General features: G+C 48.8%; 1 protein-coding gene across 6 annotated transcripts in view; it reads right to left on the bottom strand.

Moving 5' to 3' along the window:
* The window catches only part of LOC137353314 (cold shock domain-containing protein C2-like), a 93,216-nt gene that overhangs the window by 7,468 nt on the left and 71,286 nt on the right, over nt 1-14,462 (bottom strand). For 5 of the 6 annotated variants that reach the window (XM_068019450.1, XM_068019449.1, XM_068019448.1 and 2 more), the window contains 2 exons: nt 4,356-4,553; nt 1,791-1,913 (listed from right to left, as the gene is read on the bottom strand). In XM_068019450.1, coding sequence (XP_067875551.1) covers nt 1,791-1,913; nt 4,356-4,531 — 299 coding nt within the window. In that variant the 5' untranslated portion in view covers nt 4,532-4,553. Of the gene's footprint in view, nt 1-1,790; nt 1,914-4,355; nt 4,554-5,382; nt 5,483-14,462 lie in introns of those variants that run through there. The other variant, XM_068019447.1, reaches the window with a different exon arrangement.

The following is a 14,462-nucleotide window of genomic DNA, read 5'->3' as shown; positions in this document are numbered from 1 at the left end:
ATGGTATTGTTGACAGTTCAGCACGTCCTCACAGGACTGTCAGCCTTGTATTACGTGCTCAATCTCAGGCTTCGGACTTGAACCCACAACTTTCTGACTCAATGAATCATTGAAAGTTTACGGCCCAGAAAGAGGCCACTTGGCCCATTGTGTTTGCGCCAGCTGAAAAACGAGCCACGCAGCCTAATCCCACCTTCCAGCATTTGGTTCGTGGCCCTGCAGGTTACAGCACTTGAGGTGCATATCCAAGCACATTCTGAATGAGTTGAGGGTTTCTACCTCAACTACCATTTTCAGGCAGTGAGTTCCAGACCCCTACCACCCTCTGGGTGAAAAAACGTTTCCTAATCTCCCCTCTAATCTTTCTACCAACCACTTTAAATCTATGCCCCCTCGTCACTGACCTCTCTGCTAAGGTAAATCGGCCCTTCACCTCCACTCTATCTAGGCCCCTCAAAATTTTGTACATTTCAATCAGATCTCCCCCTCAGCCTCCTCCGTTGCAAGGAGAACAACTCCAGCCTATCCAATCCTTCCTCATAGCTGCATTTATCCAGTCCCGGCAACATCCTTGTAAAACTCCTCTGTACCCTCTCTAGTGCAATTACATCCTTTCTGTAATGAGGTGACCAGAACTGCAAACAGTACTCAATTAGTGGCCTAACTAATGAGTTATCCAATTCCAGCATAACCTCCCTGCTCATATATTCTATACCTCAGCTAATAAGGGACAGGATTGCATATGCCTTCTTCACCATCTTATCGACCTGTCCTGCTACCTTCAGGGATCTGTGGACATTCACTCCAAGGTGAATGTCTTCCCTCTACACCTCTCAGTATCCTCCCATTTATTGCCTTGTTTATCCTCCACAAATGACTGAGGCGGGAATGCTACCCACTGAGACACCGCTGACACATACGTGTAAAAGAGCAGAGGAGAAAGATCCACCAACCTAAAGAAACATAAGCTCCAAGAACACCCTGGAGCTGCTGTAACCGAGACAAGAGTGAAATTAGGGTGAAATTCCTTCACTTGTGGTGAAATGCTCTCAGGACATTCACGGCTGCGTTTAGTTCCCCTAGCCCATTCTAATAGCTGAGGGAGCTTACAATGCGCAGGGCTGGACCCAGTCAGCCTGCAGCTGCACAGCTGTACAAACAGATGTAAAGTGCTCCTTCAACAACCCAATTGTCCATTATAGTCTCTCCTTCATTTGTCTTTATTGGACTCACACTCCTCTTTATCACTCCCTCTCTCTTCCAATACTTTTACAATCAACGTCAACACCTCTTACAAATTGTTTTTACAGATTTCCTGTTTGGAGTTTATTGCTTTCTTTGTATCCCTCTGTTGCTCCCTCAGTCCAGCAGACTTTGACTCTTTCTTTGCCTTTTCTTACAGCCTGATGCTGCCTCTTACCTCGCCTCTTGACCATGGTTGCTTAGCGACACACAAGAGCAGCCTGGGCCCTTTAAAGTTGGCTGCCGGCCACGCTGTCTGGGGAAACCGCTCCAAGCGTGGCTGCAGTGGCCGTGGAACCAAAATGTGCTCAAGACTGCCTCCTACTGGTAGTTCCACAACCTCTCAGTCATGTTGGTGCAAACTGTGTCGTACAACTGACCATAAATCTCCTCTCACACTGCACAGCTAAATTATTCACGACCTCCAGACCAGGCCTGATGAAACTTCCACTTATTCCCCCCCTCTGACTGATACAGAATGACCACCCACCCCATGCATATTGTTCCAAAGTTATAAATATATATTTTTTAAAAATGTATTTACTCACTCAGAGATGTGAACAAAGATGTCCTCTTTCCCGTCCATGGGTGTGATGAAGCCATGACCCTGTGACCGGGAGAAACACTTGCATTTTCCCTTGGAAAGAGGCCCAAGTGTTGCCCGAGCGGAGCTGGAACAGGAAGGGCCAGTGTAAACATCGCAGATGGAACAATAGAATCAGCGAAAGAGGACATTTGGCCCATCGAGTCTGTGCCTGCTCTGTCGAAGAGCAATCCAGTTAGTCCCATTCCCCCACCCTTTCCCCATATCCTTGCAATTTTTTCATCCAATTATTGATCCAATTCCCTTTTGAAAGCAGCTATTGCTCCTGTATCCAATACCCTCCCAGGCAGTGCGTTCCGGATCCTAACCACTCGTTGTGCAAAAAGAGGTTCCTTGCTTGTGGAGGTTGGCAGCTGAACCCCTCCTGACTGTTTGGTTGGATGATAGCAGTTGAGGGAGGAACAGAGGTGCTGGCATTGGGTTTAGTGAGGGGGGGGTTCCTGCTCCAGATTACCGTCATCCTTGATAAAGTGGGGCTTTGGTGTGTGTCTGAGCGTGGCGTCAGGTCAGGATTAACGAGCTGCTTGAATACTCATCTAGGCGTGGGTAGAAACTGGTCAGCGGCAAGAAATGGGTCAAATATGGCCAATCCCGCAGGGCTGTGCCCCGTGCCCAACGATGCCTGAAAGATAGTTAGTGCGACATGGGCCATGGCTGATTTTCAGGCGTTCATGGCGGCCTCCTAAAACAGGCCTAACGCCCGGTTTTGGCCTCCTGATGGAAACTGCCCAGGTCTTGTTGCTGTGGAAACAGCCGAGCAAAAATCTAAGTTTAAAACATATATAATTATATTGTGGAGCCAGGAGGGACAGGAGTGCTCTGCCCACTCTCCCCTCTACCCCTGTATTTACCCAAGGTCACTGCCAGAGAGGCACGAGGCCTAAATTGTGAAGGGCGGAGCCACTTGCGGAGGCACGACAGGGACCAACCTGTAATATTTAGACGAGGCTAGAAGCCCAATTACAGGCCAGCCTCAGGCCTTGGCCTGGCTGCCTGGTGCTCATTCGCTGATCAGGCTAGTTTTTAATCCAAAGGAATGCATTTGGCTCAGGAAATTGGGTGGGGGTGCAGTGGGAGGTTGGGGGTGTGAGAAGCAATTTCTGTGATCCTGGGATCAGGGTCTTTCAGCACCTTGTGAGGGAGCGGGGTGAGAGAGATGAAGAGAAGATTGGAGAACACAGGACTCTTAGCGCACCATACCCAAGGGACCAGAACCGTCAGGGTACGCAAACACCGAGAGCAGCAGTGTTAAGTAAGATCACTTCTCCTTTCTTGCTGGTATCACGCTATCCTGAAGTAATGTTATACCGATATTAATTTTTCTTTATACTGTATTAGATGGGGAAGCATGATTCAATTTAAAAGTATGACTGGTCACCACATGATAGGAAGGATGTGAAGATCCTCGAGAGGGCGCTGAGGAGATTTACCGAAATGATTCCAGGGATGAGGGATTTTAGTTATAAGGTTAGGTTGGAAAAGCTGGGGTTGTTTCCCCTGGAGCAAAAGGAGATTGAGGGGAGATTTGATAGAGGTGTACAAGATTATGACAGGCTTAGATAATGTAGATAAAGAAAAGCTGTTCCCATTAGCTGATGGTATAAAGACGAGGGGACACAGATTAAAAGGTTTTGGGCAAGAGATGCAGGGAGAATGCAAGGAAGAACTTTTTTTTTTAATGCAGCGAGTGATGGAAGCGGAGACAATGAATGATTTCAAAAGGAATTGGATGGGCACTTGAGGGAAATTAACTTGTAGGGCCACAGGGAGAGAGTAGGGGAGTCAGACTGGCCTGGATTGCTGTGTAGACTCGATGGGCCGAATGGCCTCCTTCTGCATCGTAAATGACACTTAAGTTTTGACACGACGCTGACCTTACATCAATGGCTAGTTTCAGCATGAATTAATCGCCCAAGTGGGGAGGGAATTAATTAAAGATCTGTCATTGCATACTAGTTCCCAAGTTTCAGGGAAAATAGTTCTGCAACTGGAAAACATCGGGGAAATGCACTTTATTTTTTAAATTGGGGTTTCTGTAGAATCAAGTTTTCACTCGGTGGAATAGCAGTTATGTGGAACAAGATCACAAAATAAGTGAGTTATAGTAATTTAGCGAGCCCAATAGAAAACGAGCTTTAAGTAAAGAAAGTCGTTTGCGAGCCGAAGTTAGTGATAAGGAACAAGTTCAATTAAAATCTACTTGTATGGAATTGTATTTTAACTTTTTGTGTAATAGTGGAATGCAGAAACTGTGAATTATAAAGTAGTCAGGGTGAGAGAAATATATAAAATGTTGCGGGGTACAGTATTGTAAAGGCCTAAAATACTGTTCAGAACTGTAACACATTTGAGTCCCCAGTTGTAACTGTTAAGTGTTCCTAACATACATTTAACAACCAATGGCTTCATGTGTGAGAAGCTTATTGATCTGCAGAGTAGATATAGTGATCATCAGTAAAACCTTTCCTCTAACAAAGCCCTAGAGTGACTGTGCTCTGGGAGTACTTACGCAGAGTAGGTGCGGGTGCGTTTGGTGGGGAGGGGGCTGGGCAGGTCCGCCAGGAGAGAGTTGTTCCGCTCCCAAGTTTTGATGCTGTCGCGGAAATATGATAAAGGTGGGGACACCGGTAATTTGGGGGAGTGAGATGGCTGAGAGGGTGACGTCTCCCTCGGCTCTGATGACATGGTGCACTGTGAGGATTCCTGTCTGTGAAAGAACGAGAGGGGGCAATGTTAGAATTTAATTTGCTTTCGGTTCCTCCCCACCCCCATCACATACCATCCATGCTGGAGCCATCCAACTCTGAGACCTCTCCTGCCGCTCTCCCATAATTGGCCACTAGGAAGTGCTCAAGTGCCATTGCCCTCCCACTTGTCCAATCTCTTATTTACTCCCCATTCCGTTTCTTCCCTGTGCTCTCTGTCTGTCTCTAAAGCCGGTTTTACATTGTTCCAATTCTTTCAGTACCCAGCGCGCAGGCCCTTTGTGCCTTTACCGCCAATGGCAAATGTAACACACCATTGGCACAGATCCACTTCCACATAAGATACCCCCCAACCTGCCCCCATAATCTGACCTCTCCCATTGACCTGGGAAACACATGGTTACATCACGCTACAAAACATGCCAAGGCACCGGACCAGGATCCAGTTCCGTCACCTTGGCACACTGTAGCCTCAGTGCCAGCACATGGGGAATTGGTCAAGCACAGAGCACTGTGATTTGGTTTTCGGGGCCTACTCAAAAGCTGCAACCCATTCAGTGTCTAAACGCAGGAACCCACCGAACGGTAAATGCCCTTCCAGTAAGACGGACAATTCATATCCTGGGCATGTGCCAATAGGCTGAGACTACTCAATCTCATGTCGTCACCTACAAAGCAAACTGATGTTTGTCTCACGCTCTGGGCTTGGTTGAAACTTTTTACCAGAAATGAAAGGGCCGAGTGCACAGTACTAGACCCTCCTGTTATCCCGTCACTAGGGTAGCCAACTCTGGTTGGATGTATTCCTGGAGGTTTTGTCACACCTCTCACCTCTTTTTATGCATAGCCAATATTTTTATGATTCATCAATAAAAGTGTTAAATAAATCCAGGAGACTCGAGGATTGGCAACACTATATATTGCTAACAGCCATTCTGAGCTGATCCAGACACACACACAGAGACACACACACAAAGGACAGAGAGAGAGACACACACACACACACAAAGGACAGAGAGAGACACACACACACACACACAAAGGACAGATAGAGAGAGAGAGAGACACACACACACACACACAAAGGACAGATAGAGAGAGACACACAAACAAAGGACAGATAGAGAGAGAGAGACACACACACACACAAAGGACAGATAGAGAGAGAGAGAGACACACACACACAAACAAAGGACAGATAGAGAGAGAGACACACACAAAGGACAGATAGAGAGACACACACACACACAAACACACACAAAGGACAGATAGAGAGAGAGACACACACACACACACAAACACAAACAAAGGACAGATAGAGAGAGAGACACACACAAAGGACAGATAGAGAGAGACACACACACACACACACAAAGGACAGATAGAGAGAGAGACACACACACACACACACAAAGGACAGATAGAGAGATAGAGAGAGACACACACACACACAAACAAAGGACAGATAGAGAGAGAGACACACGCACACAAAGGACAGATAGAGAGAGAGACACACACACACACACACACAAAGGACAGATAGAGAGATAGAGAGAGACACACACACACACAAACAAAGGACAGATAGAGAGAGAGACACACGCACACAAAGGACAGATAGAGAGAGAGACACACACACACACACACAAAGGACAGATAGAGAGATAGAGAGAGACACACACACACACACACACAAAGGACAGATAGAGAGAGAGACACACACACACACACACACACACACAAAGGACAGATAGAGAGACACACACACACACACAAAGGACAGATAGAGAGAGAGACACACACACACACACAAAGGACAGATAAAGAGAGAGAGACACACACACACACAAACAAAGGACAGATAGAGAGAGACACACACACAAAGGACAGATAGAGAGACAGACACACACACACACACACAAAGGACAGATAGAGAGAGAGACACACACAAAGGATAGAGAAAAAGAGACACACACAAACAAAGGACAGATAGAGAGACACACACACACAAACAAAGGACAGATAGAGAGAGAGAGACACACACACACACAAACAAACAAAGGACAGATAGAGAGAGAGACTAACAAAGGACAGAGATAGACACACACATACAGGACAGAGAGGGAGACACACACACACAGATACACACAAAAGGGACAGAGATTGAGAGACACACACACACACAACGGACAGAGAGAGACATATACACACAAGGGACAGAGATAGAAAGAGACAAACAAAGGACAGGGATAGAGACACACACACACAGGGGACAGAGAGGGAGAGATACACACACAATGGACAGAGAGAGAGTCATACACACACAAGACAGACAGAAAAAGGACAGAGTGAGAGAGAGAGGCAAAGAACAGAGAGAGGGAGAGACATAAAGGACAGACAGAACGAGACACACAAAAGGGAGGAAAAGAGAAAGAGACACACACAAAGGAGAGAGAGAGAGAGAGAGAGTGAGAGAGACACAAAGGACAGGGAGAGAGAGACACAAAGGACAGGGAGAGAGAGACACACACGGGGGGGGGGGGGGGGGGGAGTGAGATAGACACAAAGGACAGATAGAGAGAGAGAGAAAATACAAAAGAGAAAGAGATACACACACTTAGGTGATATGCCCATGACTGTACCCCAATAAGGAGCTAGTGTATTTGGAAAAAGGACAGAGAAAAGGGGTAGAAAACGAGGCACTGAAAATGAAGAGGAAATGAAGAGAAAGAACAGAGGAAGACATCTTTCAGAAAGAACAAAAAGGACAAAGCTGCTCTGTCATTGGGAAGCTGAGATCCGGCAGCTGAGCTGGTGCCAGGACTGTCTCAGGGCTGCGTCTGTTTATTCTAATAACATGCCGCAGCATGAAACTCTCAGGCTCTCCCTTCTTGGAGGGATTGACCTTGGCAGTGGCCAAGGTCTTTAACCCCTCGAGTGTCTCAACTACTCTGTGTGGAGTATGCACTAAACAGCTGGAAAGAAAACAACTTAGTTTCACTGTAATGAGAGAGAGAGAGAGAGAGAGAGAGAGAGAGAATGTGAGTGATAGACCTACAAAGAGAAAGTGACTGTACTGTACCCGGCAGGAAGATCTCCGATAGTCTCGCGCTACTCAGGGATACGATCGCCTATGCACGAGACAGGAGGGTGGACACCTGCCTCATCAGCCTGGACCAGGAGAAGGCTTTTGACAGGATATCGCACACCTACATGATGGACGTGCTTTCCAAAATGGGGTTTGGGGAGGGAATCTGCAATTGGATCAAACTGCTCGACACAAACATCAGTAGCGCAGTCTCTATCAATGGGTGGGAATCAGAAAGTTTCCCGATCCAATCTGGAGTCAGACAGGGCTGTCCTCACTCCCCGGTCTTGTCTGTTTGCTGTATTGAACCCTTTGCTGAGTCTATTAGGAAGGATGCGAGCATAAGAGGGGTGACAATTCCAGGCAGCGGAGGCACTCAGGTTAAAACCTCCCTGTACATGGATGACGTCGCCGTCTTCTGCTCGGATCCGCTGTCCGTGCGCAGACTGATGAGCATCTGCGACCAGTTCGAACTGGCCTCGGGAGCCAAAGTTAACTACAGCAAGAGCGAGACCATGTTCTTTGGGAACTGGGCTGACTGATCCTTTGTGCCCTTCACCGTCAGGTCAGACTACCTGAAGGTGCTGGGGATATGATTCGGAAGGGCCGGGGCGTGCACCCAAACCTGGGAGGAGCGAGTAGCCAAGGTACAACACAAGCTGAGAATGTGGGAGCAGCGATCTCTCTGCATTGTGGGTAAGAACCTGGTCATCAGATGCGAGGCGCTCACGTTGTTGCTGTACGTGGCGCAGGTCTGGCCCAAACCCCACTCCTGCGCTGTGGCGGTCACCCGAGCCATTTTCCACTTCATCTGGGGATCCAAAATGGACCGGGTCCGGAGGGACACGATGTTCAAACCTCTGGATAAGGGCGGGAAAAATGTACCCAACATCGCCCTCATCCTGATGACCACCTTCGTGTGCGGCTGCATCAAGCTGTGTGTAGACCTCCAGTACGCAAACTCCAAGTGTCACTATGTGCTGAGGTTCTATCTGTCCCTGGTGTTGCGAAGGATGGGCCTGATCACATTGCTGCGGAACGCTCCATGCAGTTGGACCGTGCCGTACCACCTATCCTTCGTGAAGCAGTTTCTGCGGGAAAACGCCTTTGACCACCGATCCATCAGGCAGTGGTCCACACGGAATGTCCTCAAGGCCCTACGGGAAAAGGAGACGGGGGATCCTGTCGGATGGTTCCCCGAGCAGACCGCCAAAGTCATTTGGCGGAATGCCTCATCACCAGAACTTTCAAACAAGCACCAAGATGTAGCTTGGCTGGTGGTGAGAACAGCCCTCCCCGTCAGATCCTTCCTCCACGCCCGAAGTCTCGCCCCCTCCGCACAATGCCCCCGCGGTGGCTGTGGTGGGGAAGAGACAGTTGCCCACCTCCTTCTGGAATGTGTCTTTGCAAAGCTCTTGTGGAAAGAGATGCAGTGGTTTTTGTCGAGGTTCATCCCAAGCAGCTCTGTAAAACAGGAGTCTGTGCTCTACGGGTTGTTCCCAGGGACGCACACCGAGACAAACATCAACTGCTGCAGGAGGATTATCAATTCGGTGAAAGACGCCCTTTGGTCTTCCCGAAACTTGCCGGTCTTCCAGCGCAAAGAGTTGTCCACCACCGAATGTTGCAGACTGGCACATTCCAAGGTCCAGGACTACGTGCTGAGGGACGCACTAAAGCTTGGGGCAGCCACAGCAAAGGCTCAATGGGGAAAGACCACAGTGTAAGGTCCCCCCACCAAGCTGAACCGAGGGGCTGGATCCATGGGAAACCCCTCGAACTGTATTGGGAAAATGTTGTCTGCTGTAAAATGTAAAAATGTATCTGGCACGACAAATGTGAAATGGAAGGGTTGTGAAGCAACTCATGATTGTATTGAAGGAAACTGATCACCTTTGCACTGTTTGTAATTTTTGACTTGGTGCTGTTTGAAACTGGTTGGTAATGTATTTTTTACAGATTTGTATGAATAAAGTATAATTTGGAAAAAAAAAGAAAGTGACACACATGGAACATAAGAAGCTGGAGCAGCAGTAGGCCATTCGGCCCTTCATGCCTGTTCCACCATTCAACAAGATAATGGCTGATCTACTTCAACTCCACCTTCCCACACTATCTCCATATCCCTTAATTCCCTTAACCCAAAAAACCTATCGACCTCTGACTTGAATATACTCACTGACTAAGCATCAGCAGCTCTCTGGGGTAGAGAATTCCAGAGATCCACAACCTTTGAGTGAAGAAATTTCTCCTCATCTCAGTCCTAAATGGCCGACCTTTATTCTGAGAATATGCCTCCACAGACAGAGAGAGACAGAGGCACAGGGTCTGATTTTCAACTAGCCAAATTGACATTAACGAGGCGGAAACGGCCTTAAACGGGGGTTGGTAAACTTACTGCCAGTCGGCGCAGGCACTCCTGCCACTGCCATTTTTAAAGGGGCCTTCCCTTAGGTGGCTGGTGTACTCGCCTGTTTCAGACAGTTGGCTTCTTGAATGCGCAATTCTACTTCATGGGACCTCGCGCGAATTCTCAGGGACAGGTGGGGGGGACATGCTCTGCCCGCGTCCCCCGACGATGAATGGCCAAACCAGCTTCCCCTAAAAGAGGCTTCTCCGAAAACTCCTGCCCTTTCTGGCTCCACAAATAAGAAAGCACCGTGGGCTGCAGCCAGCTTGCGCTCACCCGATATTACCAGCTGCAGTAGGATGGCATTCAGGCCAGTGAGATTTAAACGAGGCCCGAGCTCAAAACTCAACCTCATGCAGAGTATATCCAGCTCAGGCATGACACTGGCTGAGGCAAAGGCAGTCAAAGGTCATGTGGCTGCCATCTTGTCTTGGGAGAGGGGCTGGGGGAGGGAGCGAAAAGAACAAAATAAGTGTAAAAACAATAAATCAAAGAAAATATGTCACAATGGAAGAATTTGCAAAGAGAATTCTTTCGGGAATTTCAATAAGTCTGATTTTTGGACATTAGACCTCCCACGGTTCACTGCATTCCTGCCCTCACTCCCCATTCCCTAGGATTTCATAGTGACCCATCTTTATTCAGGCCTACCCTCAAGGCCAAAACAGGGCAATGAGTTTTCCATATTTGGGGTAAATAAAATGACAAAAGCCAAGGTCAGGGATCACAGCCCTCGTAGCCATCAGGTGGCAGGGGGGGCGGAATGCTTTGCTTCGTTCATCCGACTGAAGGGCCGGAACTTCCTGAGGAGTTTCTTTCTTTAAAAAAAAATGAGAAGTCCACCTCACACGTCCCCTCAGTGTACGCTGCATTACAGCATCTGGAGTTCATTGAACCAGTTTGAAGTGGCAGGACCTCCTAAAACAAAAAAGTGCTTTTAAAGAAATTGAGAATCCCAGCTGAACAGCTTTAAGCCCATCGAGCAAAAGCAAGGTTTGAAAGAGCAGAGGAGAGAAGACATTATAAATCAGGAAGTGAGCAGGGAAAGGAAAGACAGCAGGGTTGGATTGTGTATTTGGGGGGCTAGAGTAGGGTTGGGATTGTGTATTGGGGGGGGATTTGGGGTAGGATTGGGATTGTGTATTTGGGGGGTTAGAGTAGGGTTGGGATTGTGTATTGGGGAGGTTTGGGGTAGGATTGGGATTGTGTATTGGGGGGTTTTGGGGTAGGGTTGGGATTGTGTATTGGGGGGGTTTGGGGTAGGGTTGGGATTGTGTATTGGGGGGGTTTGGGGTAGGGTTGGGATTGTGCATTGGGGGGGGGGGTTGGGGTAGGATTGGGATTGTCTATTGGGGGGGGGGGTTGGGATTGTGTATTGGGGGGTTGGGGTAGGTTTGATATTGTGTATTGGGGGGGTTTGGGGAAGGGTTGGGATTGTGTATTGGGGGGTTTGGGGTAGGGTTGGGATTGTGTATTGGGGGGTTTGGGGTAGGATTGGGATTGTGTATTGGGGGGTTGGGATTGTGTATTGGGGAGGTTTGGAGTAGGGTTGGGATTGTGTATTGGGGAGGTTTGGGGTAGGATTGGGATTGTGTATTGGGGGGGTTGGGGTAGGATTGGGATTGTGTATTGGGGGGTTGGGATTGTGTATTGGGGAGGTTTGGGGTAGGGTTGGGATTGTGTATTGGGGGGTTTGGGGTAGGATTGGGATTGTGTATTGGGGGGTTGGGATTGTGTATTGGGGAGGTTTGGGGTAGGGTTGGGATTGTGTATTAGGGAGGTTGGGGTAGGATTGGGATTGTGTATTGGGGGGGTTTGGGGTAGGGTTGGGATTGTGCATTGGGGGGGTTGGGGTAGGATTGGGATCGTGTATTGGGGGGGGGGTTGGGATTGTGTATTGGGGGGTTGGGGTAGGTTTGATATTGTGTATTGGGGGGGGGGGTTGGGGTAGGAGTCAGATTGTGTATTGGGGGGGGTTGGGATTGTGTATTGCGGAGATTTGGGGTAGGGTTGGAATTGTGTATTAGGGGGGTTTGGGGTAGGATTGGGATTGTGTATTGGGGGGGTTTGGGGTAGGATTGGGATTGTGTATTGGTGGGGGGTTTGGGGTAGGGTTGGGATTATGTAATGGGGGGGGGGTTTGGGGTAGGGTTGGGATTGTGTATTAGGGAGGTTGGGGTAGGATTGGGATTGTGTATTGGGGGTTTGGGGTAGGATTGGGATTGTGTATTGGTGGGGGGTTTGGGGTAGGGTTGGAATTGTGTATTGGGGGGGGTTTGGGGTAGGATTGGGATTGTGTATTGGGGTGGGGTTTGGGGTAGGGTTAGGATTGTATATTGGGGGGGTTTGGGGTAGGGTTGGGATTGTGTATTGGGGAGGTTTGGGGTAGGATTGGGATTGTGTACTGGGGGGGTTGGGATTGTGTATTGGGGACGTTTGGGGTAGGATTGGGATTGTGTATTGGGGGTGGTTTGGGGTAGGATTGGGATTGTGTACTGGGGGGGGGTTGGGATTGTGTATTGGGGAGGTTTGGGGTAGGATTGGGATTGTGTACTGGGGGGTTTGGGGTAGGATTGAGATTGTGTATTTGGGGGGGGTTAGAGTAGGGTTGGGATTGTGTATTCGGGGGGGTTTGGGGTAGGGTTGGGATTGTGTATTGGTGGGGGTTTGGGGTAGGGTTTGGATTGTGTATTGGGGGGGTTAGAGTAGGGTTGGGATTGTGTATTGTTGGGGTTTGGGGTAGAGTTGGGATTGTGTATTGGAGAGGTTTGGGGTAGGATTGGGATTGTGTACTGGGGGGTTGGGGTAGGGTTGGGATTGAGTATTGGGGAGGTTTGGGGTAGGATTGGGATTGTGTATTGGGGGGGGGTTTGGGGTAGGATTGAGATTGTGTATTGGGGGGGGTTTGGGGTAGGATTGAGATTGTGTATTGGGGGGGGTTTGGGGTAGGGTTGGGATTGTGTATTTGGGGGGGTTGGGATTGTGTATTGTTGGGGTTTGGGGTAGAGTTGGGATTGTGTATTGGTGGGGTTGGGATTGTGTATTCGGGGGTGGTTGGGATTGTGTATTTGGGGGGGGTTTGGGGTAGGGTTGGGATTGTGTATTGGGGGGGGGGGGGTTGGGATTATAGACAAAATGAGCTGAAGTTAGACAAAGATCCTTCTTCATCTGAAGAATAGCATCTGGTTCAAAGGTCACAATGCTCGGCACCAGTGACCTAACCTCAACTGGGCACTCAATCCAATATCTGAGTCTATGGGATGGGCAGGAAGAAGTTATGAAGTGTTAAAATCAGAAGGGGATTTGGAAAGAGTCTTCCCCATCTGGAGGGGCAGCTCTGTTGGCAGCCCTGACTCAGTGGCTTTATCCAATCAGAAGCTGAGCTGTGTGAACCCAGAATGTCCACGGTTCAGTTCCTGACTTTGCTACATTTGGCCTCCATAGCCATTAGCGAAAGGCAAATTAGCCAAGAATTCCTGATTCTCTTTCAGTAACTCCTGGTGGAATTGTGCATTGGTAAGGCCACGATCAGCGTCAGCAGTGATGGCTCCCACACCCGAACAGCATTAATGGCTCACGGTCAAGTTGAATGCTGGCCATCTGAGACTAGGTACGGGAGGACAGGCGGAACACGAGCTCAGAAATAACACCTTCAGGAGAAGTAAAAATCAAAATGCCACGGGTAGGTGGGAGAGACAGCAATAAGCAAAAAAAGTAAATTAAAAAGCAGGAGAAATCTGAATGAATGGGCCCCTCTTTCACTCCCAGCCAGTGCCACATCACAAAGAATCTTAGCAAAACATCATAGCGATGGCATAGCAACGGGCACATATCACAGCACTTTGCTCAACTCTGCTGCATGATAATGAGACCAGTCGCACTATATCACCCAGAGCGCTGATGGGGTTGTTTTCATATCTTCACACTTTCCGCCTGGATAGCAGCGTGAAGTAGTGGAAGGACTCAAAGGCCGATTAACAGCCTAACAGACCGCAACAAGAATATTCCATCCATGGCCATAATTACCATTACGCCAGTTGATCAGGCCCCCCCATACAGTGGGAAGCATTTCATGGGCTCCCTCAGCCCATATAACAAGTCAGGGTGGGAGGGAAAGAGAACCCCCCCCCCCCCCCCCCCCAAATATCAACTAGACACCAGCCCAACATCCAGAGCTGGAGCTCCAGCCTCCATGAGCTAGAACTGTCCAGAGTGGGAGGTTTGAACCCTACACCATCTACCTCAGAAGCAGGCACGCTACCACTAAGCCAAGGGCTCAGTCCCAGCTCCCAGTGTTGATACTAAACCTACAAAATGCAGTGAAGACACACGTCCAGCAAATCCTGGAGCGTTACTTCCCCACTCCCCGCATCTCATAATTTTTCCTCCATTGCCGTCCTGAAGACAGTGAGG

The sequence above is a fragment of the Heterodontus francisci genome, chromosome 41, assembly GCF_036365525.1.
Source record: "Heterodontus francisci isolate sHetFra1 chromosome 41, sHetFra1.hap1, whole genome shotgun sequence".
NCBI classification, from domain to species: domain Eukaryota; kingdom Metazoa; phylum Chordata; class Chondrichthyes; order Heterodontiformes; family Heterodontidae; genus Heterodontus; species Heterodontus francisci.
Note: the sequence above shows the minus strand (reverse complement) of the source record. Positions and strands in the feature narration are given on the sequence as shown.